Source organism: Juglans regia, chromosome 10 (assembly GCF_001411555.2).
Source record: "Juglans regia cultivar Chandler chromosome 10, Walnut 2.0, whole genome shotgun sequence".
NCBI classification, from domain to species: domain Eukaryota; kingdom Viridiplantae; phylum Streptophyta; class Magnoliopsida; order Fagales; family Juglandaceae; genus Juglans; species Juglans regia.
This window is the reverse complement of record NC_049910.1, coordinates 493,832-513,676: the sequence shown is the minus strand read 5'-3', so window position 1 is coordinate 513,676 and position 19,845 is coordinate 493,832. Positions and strand designations below refer to the sequence as shown.

General features: G+C 37.0%; 2 protein-coding genes across 3 annotated transcripts; both read right to left on the bottom strand.

Moving 5' to 3' along the window:
• Positions 1–7,606: 7,606 nt before the first annotated feature.
• LOC109001893 (protein NSP-INTERACTING KINASE 1-like) lies at positions 7,607–11,473 on the bottom strand. Of its 2 annotated transcripts, none has more exons than XM_018979386.2 (11): positions 11,048–11,473; positions 10,810–10,942; positions 10,590–10,661; positions 10,366–10,509; positions 10,197–10,268; positions 10,049–10,108; positions 9,780–9,877; positions 9,503–9,652; positions 9,052–9,393; positions 8,587–8,966; positions 7,607–8,140 (listed from the first exon to the last, which is right to left on the bottom strand). In XM_018979386.2, the coding sequence occupies exons 1-11, from the start codon at positions 11,145–11,147 to the stop codon at positions 7,820–7,822; spliced, it is 1,872 nt and encodes a 623-aa protein (XP_018834931.2). In that variant the 5' UTR covers positions 11,148–11,473; the 3' UTR covers positions 7,607–7,819. The 2 variants fall into 2 exon arrangements, with proteins under 2 accessions (XP_018834931.2, XP_018834932.2); XM_018979387.2 differs by having other exon boundaries at positions 9,503–9,649; positions 11,048–11,471.
• A 5,327-nt stretch (positions 11,474–16,800) lies between these two features.
• Positions 16,801–18,950, bottom strand: LOC109001892 (pentatricopeptide repeat-containing protein At3g02490, mitochondrial-like). Its single transcript, XM_018979385.2, has one exon. The coding sequence runs from the start codon at positions 18,863–18,865 to the stop codon at positions 16,898–16,900; it is 1,968 nt and encodes a 655-aa protein (XP_018834930.1). The 5' UTR covers positions 18,866–18,950; the 3' UTR covers positions 16,801–16,897.
• Positions 18,951–19,845: the final 895 nt, after the last annotated feature.

Genomic DNA, 19,845 nt, shown 5'->3' with positions numbered 1-19,845 from the left:
AATTAACTAATTGATATTATATATTAGTTAATTCATAGAATATTAACAAGTGTTAATAATATATTTAAAATTTTATATTGTTAATAGTGATATGTTAGATGAAGATATATATAAAATATTGTTAATTTATAAAATATTAATAAGTATTAATAATATATTTAAAATTTTATATTGTTAATTATATAATTATTATATAAATAATATATATAAATTTTTTTTATTTATTTTTTCATTCAGTCTAGCCCGAACCGAAACGGTCTATCTGGACGGACCGTTTATCACCCCTAATCTTAACTCACTAACATAAGAGTACTAATAAAAATAATTAAATTAACCTCGATTTCAATAAAAATAACAAACCAGAATGCCGATTTCAAAAAGATATTTGGATATTTTGAGCAAAAAGCATAAAATAATGGGTAAGGTAAACACTAACTAATTGAAGAAAAATCGATGGACGAAGACAATATACACGTGGAAATAGCGGCTAATTTGGGCCATCAACAGAACATGTGGAGAACGACGGGACACACCCAATCTGCCAATTTCACGCGTGAAGAATATTGCTTCAACTGCAGAGTTTAAAGTTGCCAGTTTGGGCTGGCTCATACTCATGACAACTCAAATCGAGCTGGCTACTTCCGGGCCCAAGCAGCCCGCCTTAGCCTGTTAAATTGCCACATACCATATCTTCCTCAACTTCACAATATAGTTTAAAGGATCAAAATTTTTATTTGAATTTTAAGATATAAAGAAAATAGAGAAAAACATGTAAAATATGTTATACAAAATTTAATATTTAATATTATTTTTTAAAAAAACTTATACAGATAATGATAAGAAAAATGATATTTGTAGTCATCGAGCGCACAATTATTTAAAAAAAAAAAGAGTAAATACGAGATCAAAATGAATTTTTTTTTTTGTTTAATGGTAGATCCTACTATTTTTCAAAGTGATTGTGTGGCGCTTGCTTACTTTACGACTGTATGTAACATTACTCTAATAATAAATACTATATGATCTATTGTCTGACTATTTTTCATTTTATGCTCATCACTTATCCAAATCTTATTTTCATTCTCTGTGGATGCTGTAAACGAAATGATGTCAAATGGTTTTGGGAATCAAGATTCTTATTTCAATATATATGTTGAATGGTGGTGTGTTTTTTTGTTGTTTTTTCTAGTGAGTGGTTAAGGACACAAGTTAATCGACCAGGAAGGCCCAATGTCTATAAATGAGCAACTCCTCCTCCAAATGTTCTTAAAGCAGCAGGTTAAACTTCAAATAAGTCAAGCACTGGGCCGGAGAGTATCTCGGCGATAGATACACATAAGTGATTGCTTCCTCGAGAGCCCGAGGCATACACTACATGCATGCATCTGTTTCTTTCTCTTCCTGTCTGCATCAGGAAGAATACCAGCAACACGAAGCCCTTGCACTTCTTGCCCAAGTAAAATTCATTACACCTTCTATTTTAGTACTGACTTTGTGCATCTGGTCGATCAATGGGGCTGGAGGCCATCACGAAGAATATATGAAAGTTCATCTCTGTTGGCATGGAGTAAGAAATCTTTCTAAAAGGGAAGGAAAAGCACTGATGCCAAACCAATTACAAAGCAGGAATGGATCATGTCTTTTGGACCCCGGGGGTCGTGTTGGTGCTCTTGAGGTAGGCTTGCCCATCAAGCTGATCTGGAGCTACCTAACAATTACCAGCAAGAATATCTACACTTTTCATGGTTGAACCTTGTTCTCTCTTATCCTTTCCTCCATAAAAGTGCAAAGTGAAAAATTCACTGTTCTTCAAAAGTGCAAAAAGTGAAAAAGTTCATTCTGCTTTGAGAACCGCATGCATGCAATTCAGTTATGAATACCTCCATTTCCAGTGGGGCAAGTTGAGGTTGCATCTGAAGAGGAGGTCCAGAGAAAAGGTCAATTATCCCTTTGGAAGATCTTGTGTGGGAGATTGAGATATCGATCATTGTTGATTTTAGTACAACGCCAACATCTATGGATGAAACAAAGACCTGAGATATCAATCATTGTTGATTTTAGTACAACACCAACATCTATGGATGAAACAGAAACCTGATTACATAATCACGGAAAGCAATCGTGTTTACTAGTTAGTATGAATTACTTATTGCCTTATTCAAACTAGGGTGAGAAGTGATCAAACAATAACTTTGAATCATCTCTTTGATCTCAAGTCTTTTTTTTAAGTCTTATTCATAAGTAAGTGAAGTAAATTTCAGCTACTATTTTGTCGTAAAATGTGACGTATAATATGGATAAAAACCCACACCTAACTTTATGACTTGGAACATAAGGGGAAGGAGAACAAAAAGTATTGAAATGTTTGTACTACCAGATTCCATCCTTTTGAGGATAAGTGCGAAGAAAATAATAAAAGAGCTAATAAAGGGCAAATCTCAATAGAATCCCTAAGGATTTTCAACTTGTTGAACATTGCACGTAGACCGAAGTTTAAATGATTAGTAACGTAATCGATCATTAAATTTCAGCCAATCAAACAACTAGAAAAGATAGAGCATCCGATATCCATGTTTGACTAGATCATGTATTATGGATCACTTCACTTGCTCTCCTGATCAGATCAGTCATGACATACATGGAACTGTATATAATGATCCACCACTACCAGTATGGAATAAGCTGAGTCAGAAAGTCTAATGACCAATACAAAAGCGCCACGTGAGAAGTGATAAAAAATTAACTAGGATGCAGCTTCGCCACAAGTAGGTTTGTGAGTCATAGCTAACTAGGGAGCTGCTAGTGGCATCCTTATCCCCTCAACTTCGTATGGAACAACTAGTTTTTGCATGGATCCCCCTTGAAAAAGGGTCATCTTCACTTGATCAATGCTAGCTAGAAAGCTAGCTGATCACGGGCATTCCATGAATGAATGACGTTCTTCGTGTTACTCTTTTATCCGGCCATTAAGGACCTGTACGTGAAAATTAAGGATTTGTTTGGTACATAGTTCATATGAGATGAAATGAGATGTTTTGTTGAAGATTAAATAAAATATTGTGAGAATATAATTTTTTAATATAATTTTTATTTTAGAATTTGAAAAAGTTGAATTGTTAATTATATTTTGTATAAGAATTTGAAAAAATTATAATGATAAGATGAAATATTTTGTGCATCCAAATCGGGGAAGATAACGTATATTGGACGCACAAGCTTCGACTTGTATATAGATAACGAGGTTCCAATTAGTATTAATAGAAAAAAATGCTAAACGCAGACATGCTTTGCGCAGGTACTGTGCATGAGGCGATGTGGCCTAACACATCGTTTGACAATAGTTTTCATTTTGGGCGAGCAATCTAAGACTTGAACTGTAAAACTAGGTGGGAATTGGGGATACGAGAACTGTGAAACATGTTTTATTTTTGTTCTTGAAGGAGGCAAGTAAAACTTGCATACAATGACATACTAATCTGGCAATGACACTTACTGCTTTAGATATGTTCACATGAATTACATCACATTTTCTTTAATTTCTCTTGTTTTAGTTCTTCCATTTTCAATTTGGAATAAACTTGTCTGACTTGCACATTTTAAGGCATATCAGAGTTTAGAGACTATTCGTGGGGCTCTGGATCGAAGAAAATCCTTAGCTAACCGATTCATTCGTATAACTAGAAGATTTTCTTGTATTTTGGAGAATATTATTCTGGAGAATATTGATGCTGCCGTTTAGTCAAAAGTTATTGGGAGGGAGTACTGACCCAACATAAGCTTTTTCATGAAGAAGAGAAAGGAAAGAGAAGTCCTTGGAAAGATGGGGCTTCAGTTTTCATTGTTTTTAAGATGTAGTGTTGGATTTTTTCCTTGGTTTGATGATCAGTAGTTGTAAAAAGTAAAAATGATTGCTTTCCAAAGCAGACAACCACCTCAAAGACAAAGGTAATGCACAAGAGCCAAGATTTGAATGCTACATGCCATAAATTGCACTCGAAGTAACCATTGTTTAGGGATTGAAAGCAAGATAGGAAGAAAATTTTCTCGAAATTGGAACTGGGGAAGATTTCGTTCACTGGCAATGCTTCTGCTTCAATTCCTCGACGTGGTTCTGTTTTGCTCGATTTGAGAAATGCAAAATGTGATTTCAAATATTTTTCTTTCTATATTTTCTCATTCCTTCCTTTCTTTCTTTTTTTTTAATATAAAATAACTGCCGACGTGGCAACATGCCACATCACTAGAGTACACGGTGCTTCTGCATTCGTGATTGTATACAATAGAACTGTTATTTGGTAAGTAGTAGCAGACCCCTTTGACGAGAGAGTTTTCAGGTAGCAAACGATCGATCGAGTACGTACCAAGTTAATTTGCAACCACCTCATGAAACGATGTACGTAAGAGGTATACTATGCATGCATGCATGCAAGTAATTCAGACTTCGGTCAGAGTGTACACTCAGTTAATACTTCCAAGTTCCATATTTAATGTACGTACTCCTAGTTTTCAATTTAGAGTGGTTTGCCGAGGATAAGCGTACGCGTAGTACTATAGAGACAATATTTCGTCAGGAGTATTCATGGAAATATATGCATAGTGATCATGATCACCAGCAGACATTGGCAATTAATTGGCACGCATGGGGTTATGTATGTGTGTATGTATATACATACATACATATATATATATATATAAATGTGTGTGTGTATTTATTTATGTATGTGCATGTGTATGATCTTTAAGTACTATATATAGATTTGTAGTTCATATCATTGGTAGAAGTCGAAGACGTCTGGTCTAACATAGCGGGTCCAAAATGTTGGAGATCTTACACACCCAAAGATACAAGGGCCGGTCAAGGAAGCCGAATCCATATAATCTACGCATGAAAAATGGAGGAACTTAATTAAGTAATGTACTTCACATGTTAACGTCGTATTTCGTACGTCTTTGAATCGGGTTCCAACAACTCAGGTCTCGGCGTTAATGCTGTCACACTCAAGAAAATAGAGAAAGGAGGAGCCAGGGAGGTTGGGAGTCTCCGATGTTTAAGTCAGTATATTTCTTTTGTAGTTTGTGCGAGAGTGCAAGAGCTTAGAGACAGTTTTTCGTACATGGGGGTAAGCTTTTATAAGGGGTTTTTGGGTGAGGACATCATTTACCTTGCCTTAGGGGGCTCATGTCATTTCGACTGTTGTTTTGTCATAATATTTTAATGCGATGTGGCTCCTAATGCGGCGTGGGTCCCTGACTGGACTTTAGCATGTGAGTGGTCATTGCCGAGTCTCTCCATACCTTTTGTCAGGAGATCTAAGGCCTCTGCATCTGTTGCCCACTACTTGTCTACATAGGTTTTCGAGGGCTAGGTGTTATTGGTGTATATCAGGGTGGCGAGTCTCATCTGTCCATTTCGTTCGTTGTTTTTGCGTGAGGATTGCTTCACGGGATGATTTTACTTACGTACGGGCCGAGTACTACGCAGAGGCCCAGTGACTTCTTTTAGAGGAGGGTCGTTGGGCCAAGTTAATTCTCCCTTCCCTGAGGTTCCTCATGGGCTTGTTACTCGGGCCTACGGGAGGGAAAATTCCCTTACACCACACACTCAATTTATAATCAGAACGATCATTCTTATATAATTAACTACCAACTATATATATATTAATTAGTATTGTACTAGATTATGGAACCCACGTAAGTACAAAAAGATTTGTAAGAACCTCATGAAAAGGAAAATAAAAAAAATTAAAACCGGTCGAGAAGGCAATAATAGTAAATATTACACATGATATATAAATGCTTTGCAAATCCGTTAAAGTAGGGAACAAAATTAATGTAGAGCTACTACCATAACTGACATAATTCATTAGTATACATACGGTTTCAGTAACAACCAAATTTATTTAAGAGATAATTGGTGAGTATTTTAAATTATTTGTGAATAATTTTGAATTGTACGTTTATGAATAATAATGAAATGGTCTGAGAATATCTAATATCAGTTATATTCCCAAAGATGACCTAAGTGTACATACTGATTTTACAATTAATAATGATAGATACGGATTCAGAGGGTGTAAATAACACCCCATCGTATTAAGTAAGTTTTTAATAGTTTTTTTTTTAAAAGACATAAAAAACTTGCGGATTCGAAACTTGTATAAACATTTTTTTTTTTTAACGATATCCTCATTTCCAATAGGAAAAGGAATTTGTAACGAATGGCTTTAATAGAAGGCTGCAAGGGACTAGCTGCAAATATTCTTTAAATAATTATTTTTTGTTATTTTAAAGCAGCTGAAATAAAATAAATGAGTAGAAAATAAAAAATAAAGAAAAACTATGGATGGTTTTGGACTGCAACCCATTGGCCATAAAGTATAGGCGCATTCTAGACCCGACTAATCAGAAGTTGGACCCTTCTTGTTGGGCCTTGTGTGACCCTAAGCTGGGCCATAAGCTGAACGGGTTTGTCTTGCAAGGGTCCATCGTTGTAATAGTAGCATTAGTATTGGTTAATGCATATGCATATGTAAAATTATCTCTTTTGCATATCCACTTTGTCATTCAAGCAAAATTCTCACATTGGCTTATGCATATTTAAAACAAAATAATAATAAAATATTATTATTTTATTATTATTACTTTTTTGCTAAAATCAAATTTTTTTTTATATATTTTACAATTAATATCCACTACATACATTTGACCTTAATGATACAAATGTAATAATAAAAAATATAATTTTTTAATAATAATATATTAAAAATATAATAAAATGAAAAAAATATATAATATATTATAATAATAAAATGAATGTGCAAATGAATGTTTGTTTTGTTGTTAAAAGAGGGAAAAAATGAAAGGATTGTGTGAGAGAGAGTGAGAGGAGAGATAAATAATTATTAAAATATGATTTGTAGGGTGAATAATGGTTATTCAAATTTGGATAAGCACTATTCATAGGTAGCTAAATATTTGGATATGCATAAGTCAATGTGGATGATTTTAGAGCCATATTATGTAAATATAACTTTGCATATGCATATGCATATGCATAGACTAATACTAATGCTCTTATTGGGTGCTAATCCAGTTTCATGTGTGAGGTTTCTTATTACTAGCGGTACATGAAACCAAATGACAGGATTAAAGATTCTTGATTGGATAGTGAATGAGGGAAAAAATGAAATGATTGTGTGAGAGAGAGTGGGAAGAGAGATAATTAATTATTAAAATATGATTTGTAGGGTGAATAGTGGTTATCCAAATTTGGATAAGCACTATTCATAAGTAGCTAAATATTTGGATATGCATAAGCCAATATGGAAGATTTTAGGGCCATATTATATAAATATAACTTTGCATATGCATATGCATATGCATAGACTAATGCTAATGCTCTTATTGAGTGCTAATCCAGTTTCATGTGTGAGGTTTCTTATTACTAGCGGTACATGAAACCAAATGACAGGATTAAAGATTCTCGATTGGATAGTGAAAGTATTTCATCTCATATCATCTTCTTATTACAATTTTTTTAAATTACTGCCACACGTTGGACTAATTGTTCTATAAAGTTCAGGGGATGGATTTTTTTCCCTCAGAGTTGGAATACAAACAACCAACAAATTTCAATCGCAAAATATTCTGTACAATTGAAGAAAAGATCGGAGTCCTTTAGAGTTCCTGTATACGACATCTATACAGCAAAGGCTTTCGATCTTCCTTACCTTTTATGAATATCTTCAACTATAACTTGTTCCATCAAAATTCTAACTTTCATAGATACAATAGTAAATAAATCAATTTTGGAATTTATTCACCTTGGCCCAGAGAGCTCCATTGCTTGGACTAGTAGGGAAGAGTTATCGGTGAGATCAGAATATCTATCTGATGCAGAGAACTCATGGGGTTTGCATTTGGTAGATTCAACTCTTTGAGAAGCTTCCCATCTTTCGGCGAGACCATCACCTTCAAGCATTCTAACCACTTCAGACATTTTGGGTCTGTGGCCTGGGAGGTATTGGGTGCACAAAAGAGCCACTTGAACCATCTCCTCCAGCTCAATTCTGTCATAGTTGCTTTTAAGATCCTTATCCACAAGCATTTCAAGCTTCTTCTCCTGATGGATTTTCTTTACCTGTGATCATAACTCGATGTCACGTAAATGTATATCCAAAATAGACTAATACCAGATGTTGAGGAATAATCCCACATTGACTGTGGACAAGGTCTTGGGCATGTTTATAAGCAATGGGCAATCCTCTCTTATACAACCGGTTTTATGAGATGAGTTAGGCCCATGAATTTCATCATGGTATCAGAGCCTGCCACAGGACGAATGTGGGCCCACACTACTTACCCCGTGACAAGGACCAGAAAAAATACTGGCCTGCACGTGAGGGAGGGTGTTGAGGAATAATCCCACATTGGCTGTGGACAAGGTCTTGGGCATGTTTATAAGCAATGGGCAATCCTCTCTTATACAACCGGTTTTATGAGATGAGTTAGGCCCATGAATTTCATCACCAGATCAGTAGGCATAAACTATTGTGAAAGAAAAGCCTATGTAGAACTTGTACTCACCCAATCGAGCATGACACCTTTCTGGTTGGCTGCCTTGCCGAATTCTAACGCTCGCTGGCCTGTAATTAATTCTAGGAGAAGGATCCCAAATCCGAAGACATCTGTTTTCTCAGAGGACTGACCGGTGGAAAGATATTCCGGGGCTATATGCCCCACCGTGCCTCTCACTGCTGTGGTAACGTGTGAATCTTGGTGATCCAAAAGCTTTGCCAAGCCAAAATCTCCTACCACGGCCTCACAACAGTCATCAAGCAATATATTTGCAGCCTTCACGTCCCTATGAATTATCTTCGGGTCACACTGCTCGTGGAGGTATAATAGTCCCCTGCCAGCTCCTAAGGAAATCCTCTTCCTAGTGTTCCAGTCCAAGACTGGTTTTCCTGTCAAAGATCAATTTGAGTCTAATTTAGCAAAACACTGCATCTCGCATAGCAATCATGTTTGCTTGTCTTTTAACTAGTTTACCTTTGAGACGAGAAGCAACACTGCCATTGGACATAAATGGGTAAACTAGAAGCCTTTCTGTGGGCGTCACACAAAAACCATATAGCCTGAGGAGGTTTCGGTGCACGGCTAGGCTAATCATTTCAACTTCAGTCTGGAATTGAATCTCTCCTCCAATTGCATTACCATCTTTAAGCCTCTTGACAGCCACAACAGTCCCATCTTGGAGAACTCCTTTGTACACGTTTCCAAAACCACCTTTTCCAAGTATGCTTTTGTTGCTGAAGCTGTTGGTTGCACTTTGAAGTTCCCTGAAATGGAATCTCTTCAAGTTTCCAAGGGAAATCTCTTCATGATGCCGGTCTGAAATTTCAAGAGATTTTTGACTTATAACTCAAGCCAATTATTACCAAGCACTCAAACACGCCACATAAATGTTTCAGTTTTTGAAGTGTCATCATCTAGCACTAACCTTTGACATCAAAGAATATCTGTTTGTGGTGCCTTTGCCTCCACCACAAAAGAAAACCAAATCCCAGGGCCATGAGACAAAGGCATCCGAGGCTCAAGCCAAAGGCAAGGGCTATTTTGTGACTGTTAGGTCTACTAGAAGGCTGAGCTGCTTAAGGCGCAAAGATCTTGAGGTCAGAATGAACACGAGAGTACACAAAACATGAAATTGCATATTAGGGAAAGGGGAAGCAGTTTTTAAGAAAAAACTACAGCCAAAAAAGTATTGTATTCCATACTTTGTGAACCATTCAAGTTCATGGACATTGGCAAGAGTGTTGTCCCATTGCAGTCTGGTTCAGAGCCTGTTGGGCATATCAAAGGGTTCCCAACAATGCTGCGACGATAAGAAAAGTTTTAGTATCTATTGCACGGTTTCCCACACATGGGCACTCGCCCTACATATATATATATATATAGAGAGAGAGAGACTTATCAAAATTTATATATATATATATATATATATATATATAGAGAGAGAGAGAGAGAGAGAGAGAGAGAGATTTACTTGAATGTTTTAGCAGGAAATCTGGGTACAGGTCCACTCAGACTGTTGTAGGACAAATCACTGAATAAAACCTTTTTTTCAGAAACAATTCAATTGTAGAAATCAAACATTTGTGCATGGCGAAAGAAAAACTGGAGAAGAGACTTACAGAAAGGCAAGCTGGGTCATGTTAGCCAATGACATTGGAAATGCTCCCGAGAGACTGTTATTGTTAAGTCTCCTATAGCCAATTCAAGCAAACCTCATCAGATAGAGACCGAGGAATAATTTCATAGTTATTTATTTTGAGCATCAAGTCTTAACTCAGAAATTCTTACATGTATTGGAGGCTTCTCAGATGACCCAGAGTTGTAGGAATTTCCCCACTGAAGAAGTTATTCGAAAGATCCAGTGTGTGAAGCTTTGAGAGCTTTCCAAGCTCTGCAGGGATTGGTCCTTGAATGTTGTTGTTCTGTAAAAGCCTGCAGAGTAGTGCAGAGAAGACTAATTAAAACCAATTACAAAGAAGAACCATTTTCATTAAGGAGTGAACGAAACTTACACAATCTGAAGATTTTTCAGATTGCCTATACTTGGAGATAGAGTACCGGATAAATTCTGGCTAGGAGTACCCCTGCAACGTGAACATTTCAAAAACTTTAGAACATATTTCTTTTCTTTTCTTGTTTTGTTTTTTCTTTTACAAACTTTTGGCTATTTAGTAGAATGTTTAACATCATGCTCTGTCTCGCTCCAAGAAATAGAATTGCAATACGACTTACAGGCCAATGACTAGGCTCTCAGCAGAACAGGTAACCATGGTCCAGCTACATGGATCAACAGAGTCGCCATCCCAATTATCAAGGACACCATGGGGATCCTTTAAAGAAGTTTTTATTCCCATTAAAGCTTGCACTGCAAACACAGCAGCAAGATGAGAATTTCGCACCATATAGGCACCTAAAGAATACGGTTTTTTGCAGATTTTAAAGGGAAGGAGGAAAGAAAGTTTGGAGTTACCTTCAAAGTTTACACCTTTGAGAGAAAGTAATCCATATGCAGAAGCCCAAAAACAGAGAAAAGCCACAAAACACAGAGAAGCTTCTTTTCTCAATGCCATTGAATTGAGATTTACTATGAGCAAGGCTCACAGATAGTAAAGCCTGCTTATGGTGGGTGATGGAGCTACTTGGAAGAATAGCCCTCAAAGTGGTCTCTCACAGCCCCACTTCCTGCTTTCCATACCAGAATCCCATTCACCGAAAATCTTATGTCAGACCCCAACTTAAAAATCCGTTTTTGGGTTGTTTAAAAGGAACTAGCATGCTTGTCATTGAGTCAGGAGGTTGTAAAGAGAAAAAAATGAGTCTTAAAAGAACAAAACGAACCAAATCTCGAGGAGACAGGCAATTCCCCTAGGGTGTCAATCATGCATTTGCGTAAAAGAGGCGTGCTGTTTTTTATTTTTATTTCTGTCCCACTACTTCATTTTAAGTAAAAACCTCTAAGCGTGATAAAGATGAAAACTTTACATATTGCGTGTACATTATCCTGATACCAAATTCTTCACTGTTCAGGCACGAGTCATCTTGATGCATAATACTGTCAGTGTATTCAGTCGATTTATTATCATTATTTTTTGAAAAAAACGATACATATGACTGAATTGTTCAACACAAAATGGTCAGAGGTCAGTAATTTGATTTGTATGGGATCAAAAGCTTTGCTTGGGACCGTGGGGAATTCAGTATTCCATGAGTTTGGCCACTCAGTAAAGTCCCAAATACAGTCAGTCGACTTTTTTTTTCGAAGGATTTGAGAATGGGAGAATCTCAATGTCATGGGGCTCGAGATTGATGATGGGTTTGGCCACCCCCTACCTATATCTATTATCTACGAACTACTAGGAAATTTGTGTGGCTCTTCTTTTTTTGCCTTTCTAGTTTCTTCCATTAATTTTTAGTATGATTTCATATAATTACATATTTAATATCTTTTAGGATGGTGAAGTGTTGAGTGTGCTTTCGAGATTCCACAAAGCACTAACAGCTAACAATCACACATGCTCTTGCTTTACATACCACAAGCCGACAGCCATACTTCAAAAACTATTCAAAAAGAGAGAACTTTAAAAAGCAAAAGCTGCTCTCTCTCTCTCTCTCAAGTGATAGTATTTACTATTTCCAGCCGCTTCCAAGGCGCGTTTAACGGTCCGGCAGTCGTGTGCATATTTCTACAACACACACCTTAAAATTTGAGAGAAAAACCTTAAGATTTATATAAAACACCCAAATCAATTTTTTTATTCTAAAATACTACTGAGCTTCAGTTTCTCTCTAAATTTAGAGAGGCACTACAGCTTCTTTAAATATTTTTATTTTAAAAATGATCTCTTCCTCTTTTAGCACTCTCTCTCTATTTCAAGAAATAAATTTAAAATGTTATAGGGAACAAATATAAAATAGAAAATAATATCTAGACAAAATTATTCTTAAAAGTTTGGATGATTAATAGTATATCATTCAATGAAGAAAAACTTTTATTTTACTTCTTTAAACTTTCATTCTTCCTTTTCTTTTCTTGAGAAAGAAGAGGATAGCTAAAACTAGTGGTTCACGTCTCTAGAAGATGTAGTTCTAGATATCGCTGGCTCTGCAGCAATGTGATTAGAAAGAGATGCATGTAAGGGACCCGCCTCCAGTTTAGTGCCCAATCACACTCTAATATGACAAAGATAGAAAAATTGACCAAACATAAGAATAGAACAGAGTCATTTATAACACAATGACAAATATGTCCACGGTTTACGGGCAAAAATTACCGATAGCAGCTTGGCATTGTTGTCTCTTTCTTCACTGCTCAGTGCTCAGGACCATAAGCTTTGATTTTGAATACAATAATCCAAGATAAAAGTATAACCCACTATTTTGTCTGTGCATTCCATGTCTAATGGGAACCCACCGTTTTTCTACCGGCTAGAAGATGACTAGAACTCTGCATCCCCAGTAGCTTTACATGGGACCGTTCTTGAAATGTGGCTTCCTGTGATTCGTTTGGCTTGATTTGCATTCTTGACAGTGGTCATGTTTACCCAATCATTGCCTAGTGAATACTAAATTCACTTCCATAATGAGAAGAAAGATACATGGTGAACATCACTTGTATATACAGATGATTAGGCATGCATCCAGAGCCAGAGGGCATCACAAGATTGATTGCACAAGCTGATGTGCACCATTTTGGTGATATGGACCATCACCCTTAGCTCTGTACTTGTTTTACAGCTCAATAGGATAGGGGACATGGGAATTGGATTCCTTGGGTCCTCCATTATTTATGAAGAGATTAATTTGGAGCTTCTACTTGAAGAATGTTTAAATAAATGAAAGTATAAGATCCAAGAATGAATGAGAGATACTTATAATTAGGAGATAGCGAGTGTGAGAAATATGTAGTCTAGGTTATTAAATTAAATGACAAGTTCATTAAAGATTTGATACTCAGCTCAGTTGCTGACCTTAATAGACACCCAAAGTTTTGACACTGATTTGGTGAGCCCCAACGATGCCTCTCTCTCATAGCCCACGCGCACAGAGGTAAGTTTCATAAAAAAAAAGATCACGTTGGCAACTATGGCCGACGGAAAAAAAAACATAAAAAATAGAAGGTTCCCATCAGCAACAACAACTCCATGTGCCGCTTGAACGCTGCTCCGGTCCATCCAGCGACAACCAACGTGCATGCTCTCACAAACTCATCCATAAACAATATGCAGGATCGACCCCAGTACTAGACAGCTGAAAGCAGCAGTTATTAGCATTATTTTAACAAAACCTTACCGTTTGATTAATAGCTGAATTGATAGGGGATTATCAATTGAAATGATTACTCCTCGTGTTCTAATATAATCATTGACATGAGTAGTGTTACAAAATGATTGTTGGTTTAGTTCGATAGCGAGGTGGTAACGATCTGTACTGATCTTTTAAGGCTTAAATCGAAAGGCTTAAGTACAGATCCACATGACACTTCCTAATTTGGCACTGTTCTCAAAAGTAGACCAGACTCTTGCTCACCTGCTTAGAAATCATAGGCCCCATCTTGTCCCCGTATCTCATAACTCTTTCAGAAACTCTTCCCTCCAATGAAAATACATGTGCTACTCAAAATCCTGATACCTATGCCATCACCGTACCCTCGTTTGTTTCGTTTATTTTATTTTTTATTTTTTGTGATTCAAAAGAGTCATGAGCCGCTTCACAAACTCTGCGGTGTTCATTTGAGTGTCATATGCCGTGATTGTTTAATCGATTGGTATCAACAGAGTTACAGGCATCTTAATGACATTTGTTTATTATGAATATTATGGCACAGGTGCTTTCTGCGGGAGTAAGGATAATGGATAATGGCCTCTTTAAGAAAGTAATCAATCATAATATATAATGGGGCGGGCATCTTTAATTTGTGCGCCCACGTACGTACGATCGGAGAACTTCTGGGCTTCTTTCGAAGTTTGAACTCGTCCTCTTTCTAAAAGCGTGATTTACCTTAAATTTATTAATAGTGATAATGATGGAAATACATGTATGAATATTTTCTTTAACCGTATATGTTTGGTTGTTTAGTACCATGGGTACAAAACATAGCAAACAACACTAATTTAGTAAAAAAAAAAGGGGAAAATTAAGAAGGGATGTCATTGTGTCAATGGGCATGCACCATTTGGAAGAAAAACCATTATTGCTGGTATAAATGGAAACATAATATAAGTGACAAAGGGGCAGGTCATGGACAGGAAGGCAAAACCAATTCATATGTTAACATGAAGGAAGACAGTCATCGTACCCAAGTCCGAACATGGCTCAGATGGCTCTTGTTTTAGGGAACATGGCAATCCATCTTCCTATTCTACAGGGATGATGTTTTTACATCATGAAAAGGACCCCCAAAGACTCTTCAGCTCACTTTATAGCGGCATAATAATTTGAACCGGTCCCCCCCCCCCCCCCAACCCTTTTTACCTTCCAACCACCGTTTAAGTAAAACAATAATAGCTCTTTCTCTGCTCACTTTGTCCTCTTTTTCTTTCTCTGCCTTCTTTTTTCTTTTTCTTTTTAGTTTCCATCAAGAAAATCTGCCTCCCAAAAGAAAGGTTCTTCTCTATAATATTTCTTTTGGGTTCTGCAAATGGGGTGGCCTTCAGGAGATTTTTGGTAAATGAATCAAGATATCTGGACCTTTTGTTTTTTTTTCCTCTCTAGTAACCAGGGGTATCCAGATTTCGGACCATGTTGTAACTTGGAGAGTTCACCGGCGTAAGGACTACACTCGTCCTCGTGTTTATGTGGATATCTATCAAAGGGAAAGCTCCAAAAAGAACTTTTATGCGTAATATACCAATATATACAATAAAAATTAAATGCAGAGATAAAAATGGAGGGAAGCAGCAGCCTATTTCGTAAGGCTTGTTTTGTCACGCTCATTGCATTTTGCTCTATCGATAGGTCTAAGTCAGTCTACAGATTGGCAATACTGTCTTGTCTTCGGCCTGGAAAAAAGGTGCTGTATGTACCCAATGAAGTTTCAAAGAAATGACGAATGACAAGTGTGAGGAGTAACACATATATTAACAAAATGGAGACTGTTCAAAGGGAAAGCATAAGAGATAAATAACATCGAAGAGAAGTATCGATATATCAATTTTGAGGCACAATTGTAAAGTGACAAAAATATGGACAAGTAGGCAGAGTATCTAATTTAATCAGATAATTGAAGAAGATGTCTATCCATTTGAAATTTTAGAAAGACTCGTACCTCTCTCAAAATGTTCTCTCCTATCATTCTCAATGACATCTATTACAAAAGGATAGACTCATAGAACTTGCTTTATCGCAGAGATTTAAATGGAAAAGGGTACACGCCTCTTTGATTTCCTTTCCTCAAGACAAGTCATTCTGCAGAAACACCGCGTTGTAGACTGAACAAAAGAGGCTCTTTGTTCGGGTCCCCCCCTCTCTTGTGGTTTCCTGTTACTGCAGTCTGCTGTTACTATTATTTTTGGGTCCATCCCTCCCACCTTTGTTATTTAGAAGCCTATAAACTTGTATAAGATATTCCGAATTTACAACTGTTGCTTCCATCTAGTCTATTTTCACTTGCTCTTCAGTCTTCAATGTAAATTATTTTCATCTCAGTTTTTCAGATGGGCAATGTGTAGACACAGGTTCTACCTAGAAAGCATTACTCAGCAAGTTCCAGAGTTTTTAACATTATTAGAAGCTTGTAGCCAATCAGTAGGTAGAATAGAATACCAATTGGCCCATAAAATATGAAGACCAAAATAAGACTTGAGGAGTACTTTCTGTAGAATGAAGAAAGGCCCAATAAATATGAAGAACATGCATGTACAGTAGGATTAAACCAACTTTTCTAGTCCCCGACATTGTTATTTAAGAAATGAATGCCATGTCAAACTGCACTTATCGCCTCCACTTTAAATGGAAAATTGGATCCATTTAATCTGTTCAACAGTAAGCATAATACTGATTACTGTGTCCATGAGAAAAAAAACAGAAAGATAAAAACCTTTGCAATTGAAACACCATGAATTTTATTTTATTTTATTTTATCGGTAAACAAGATTGTATTGACTATAAGATAGAATAGGCAAGAGCCCAAGTTCACTGGACATATTCAATAGCAACGCCCGCATGAATTTTATTAGCCGCTAAAAAGTTTATCACGCCCCAATAATCACTAATTTCAGATTGGAGAAAAGAAAAAATGCATTCCAAAATTTCCTCAAGAAAGAAATACCATACTACATTATCCTGACGTGATACAATCAGAAATACAGCCCAGTAATAACGCCTAAGCAGCCAAATTAGCCGTAGACACACCTTTTCTAGAATTAACGGAACAGAAGAGATTCAAGACATCAGCGTGATTACGAATGAATCCTGGACATTTGGAAAGAAGATTTTGAGCTTCAGTATACCTTCCAGCCTTGAAGAAGGCTTCAAACATTCGGATGAACACAGATGTTGCTGGAAACCTCTTCGAAGTCATTTCCTTCAGAAAGACAATAGCATCATCACCAGTTCCAGACTTCGATACATACTTGATAAATGGATCCACATAAGGTGGAAATCCTTGGTTTTTCATCAACCCCAAAAGATTCAAAGCATCTTTAAACCCATCCTGAACCAGTAACTTGCTTATCAGTTCTTTATATGTGTTATGACAAGGCTTTAACTGTTTTACATTGACCAGACCAACGAGAAGCATGCATGCGTCTATTGCCCTGTTCTTTTGGCAATAAGAATTTACCAAAATGTTAAATGCATTACCAGCGGAAGAGACTCCCTCCTTCTCAACCATCTTTTGGAAACACTCAGAAGCCTTGTCATGATTGCCAGCCACACAATGTCCCTCTATGAGAGAAGTCCATGTCCCGTGATCAAGATTGGATCCACATTTTTCCAAAGTCTCCAACAGTTCACTTGCCTCATCATTTTTGCCAGAACTACTAACCTTGAACACAATTTTACTCTGTAAATGACCGCTAGCCACAAACCCACCTTCCTTCATTGCTTTCAAAACCTTATTGCAGTCTCTAAATCTACCAACGCTGGTTAAAGACTTGAGAACGGCATGAAGCATAGAATTTGTCATCACATTCCCACTCTGAGTAAAAATCCTCACAACCCTCGAAAATAAGTGCATATCGAATTCTTTACTGACAGCTACTTTCCTCAATAGAAAGGTACCACAATGGACCGAAGGCTTACGTGCTCCAGCCATGGCAAACTCATACAAATCCACAGCATCCTTGGTCATTTTCCTTTTACAAAACCGCCCTAAAACCTTTACATATGTCTCCTCCTCCATTTCATAACCATTGCTTCTCATCTCATCAACAACTTTCCAAAACCTATCGATACAATCTTCCCTCCCCAACACCCTGGCCATAACATTATAAGTCAGCTTATCATGCTTAAACAAGCCACTCTCCTCCACCCATCTAAAGAAAATCAATGCTTTCGTCGGCTCCACGCCAACATTCTGCAATACCATCTTAACCATATCACTTGAGAATGTAACACCAAATTCCCGTAACTGTCTCTCGACATCATCACCCCACACGTCACTCCTAACAATTTTACACACCCTCGAACACACCTTCTCCATTGAATTATCCACTGAACCCGATGCATACACACCCCTCAGTTTCTCAATATCACTACCCAATCCATCCTTTCCAAACTTCTCCAAGACCTTATTTTGCACGCCCTTGGATATCCCATACCCTTTTTTCTTCATAGCCTCAACCAAATCCCAAAACTCATTCACAAACCCATAATTACCAAGAATCCCTAGCATCAAATTATACGATTTAGAGCTCAATCTTTCGCTATCACTCTCCAAAACCCAATCGAAAAATCTCTTCGCTGCATCGGGGCTTGACTCGAGCCTATTTAAAACCCTCAATGCCAATTCATGACTAAGCACGACATCGCTCAAGTCCAACTCTTTCCTAGTATCATCGACACCCATAGCTTTTGCAAAAATATCGGCTATAACTATGTGATCCGAATCTTTCTCTTCGAGGGCTGGTTCAGACGACAGTCTACTAGAAATCGTATTCGTAGAGTTTGTGAATTGGGAATCTGAAATGGGTTGCGGAGCTGTGCAGTAGAAGAGTGAATTGAGAGAGTGGAGTGATGGGAGGTTGGGATCGGAGAGTACCTGGAAATGCGAGGAGTGAGAATGAATGTGAAGCTGAGATCGGAGAAGGTGGTGGCGTCCGAGGAGAAGCAATCGCCATTGGTGTCTCATGCTTTTGGGGATGAAGAGTTCTAGCAATACACAATTGGTATACGAGAGGGGACAGATTAGGGTTTAAGAGGGGATGCAAGTTTTGGTATTTAAATGGAGATACACGAGGACAAAAAAAAAGGAAACAAGACTCGGGCATGTTTGGATAGCAAACATTCTCAAAATTTCTAAAGTTTCATTCCATTACTCAAACTTAAAATACATTTCTATTTTAAATTTTAAATTTTTATCAAATTATTACCTAATTATTATTCAAACATAAAAATCAATCTAATTTTTATAAACTTTAATATAAAATAATATTAAAAAATTAGATTCAAACAACTTTTTAATTTTATATATTCACTTTCACAGATTCTAATACAATAATTATTTTAGAAAATATTTTTATTTGATTTTTTTCTCTTATTTCTCAAAATTGAACAAAATATCTTTACTCAAATCATTTTATTATCAGTTTCACTTTGAAACGGTACCATCTGCTTTTGAGGTGAAACCAACATCCAATAGACAACTGCCACATTAGTAATGTAGTAAAAAGTTCGATGAAGACCACTGCATCAGGTTTTTTCCCAAAATACTCTAAACCTATTTTCACTTCAGCATTTCGTTACCCACCCACCAGACACTACGGCTTGCCCTTTGATATTCCCCACCAATCCGACGCTAGGCAGCCCGACGCAGCCACCTAATCCGAAGCCAACTAGTTTCACGCAAGGAAGTTAGCCACCATTCAGTCCGTCGCCACCCACATCCTTATTAGAACCAGATTCACAACAAGGTTCATAACACATACCATACATCAGGGTTATTTCATCCAAGTCGATTTCAAGCAATAATCCACCCATTTGTAAAGCCATGATCACTGCCCACCACACAAAAACAAGCAGAATTAAAAACCAACTCACAGTCCAAATCGAAACCCATGATAGATATAAAATCCGATGAGATTTCTAGAGTTCTTAATATGTTTGAAATTG

Coding starts and splice junctions, on each gene's coding strand:
- LOC109001893 (XM_018979386.2), bottom strand. CDS start 11,147: ATGGCATTGAGAAAAGAAGCTTCTCTGTGTTTTGTGGCTTTTCTCTGT. Junction 10,943..11,047: donor CAAAGGTGTAAACTTTGAAG/GTAACTCCAAAC, acceptor CTGTGTTTGCAG/TGCAAGCTTTAATGGGAATA. Junction 10,510..10,589: donor CTGAAAAATCTTCAGATTGT/GTAAGTTTCGTT, acceptor ACTACTCTGCAG/GCTTTTACAGAACAACAACA.
- LOC109001892 (XM_018979385.2), bottom strand. CDS start 18,865: ATGAGACACCAATGGCGATTGCTTCTCCTCGGACGCCACCACCTTCTC.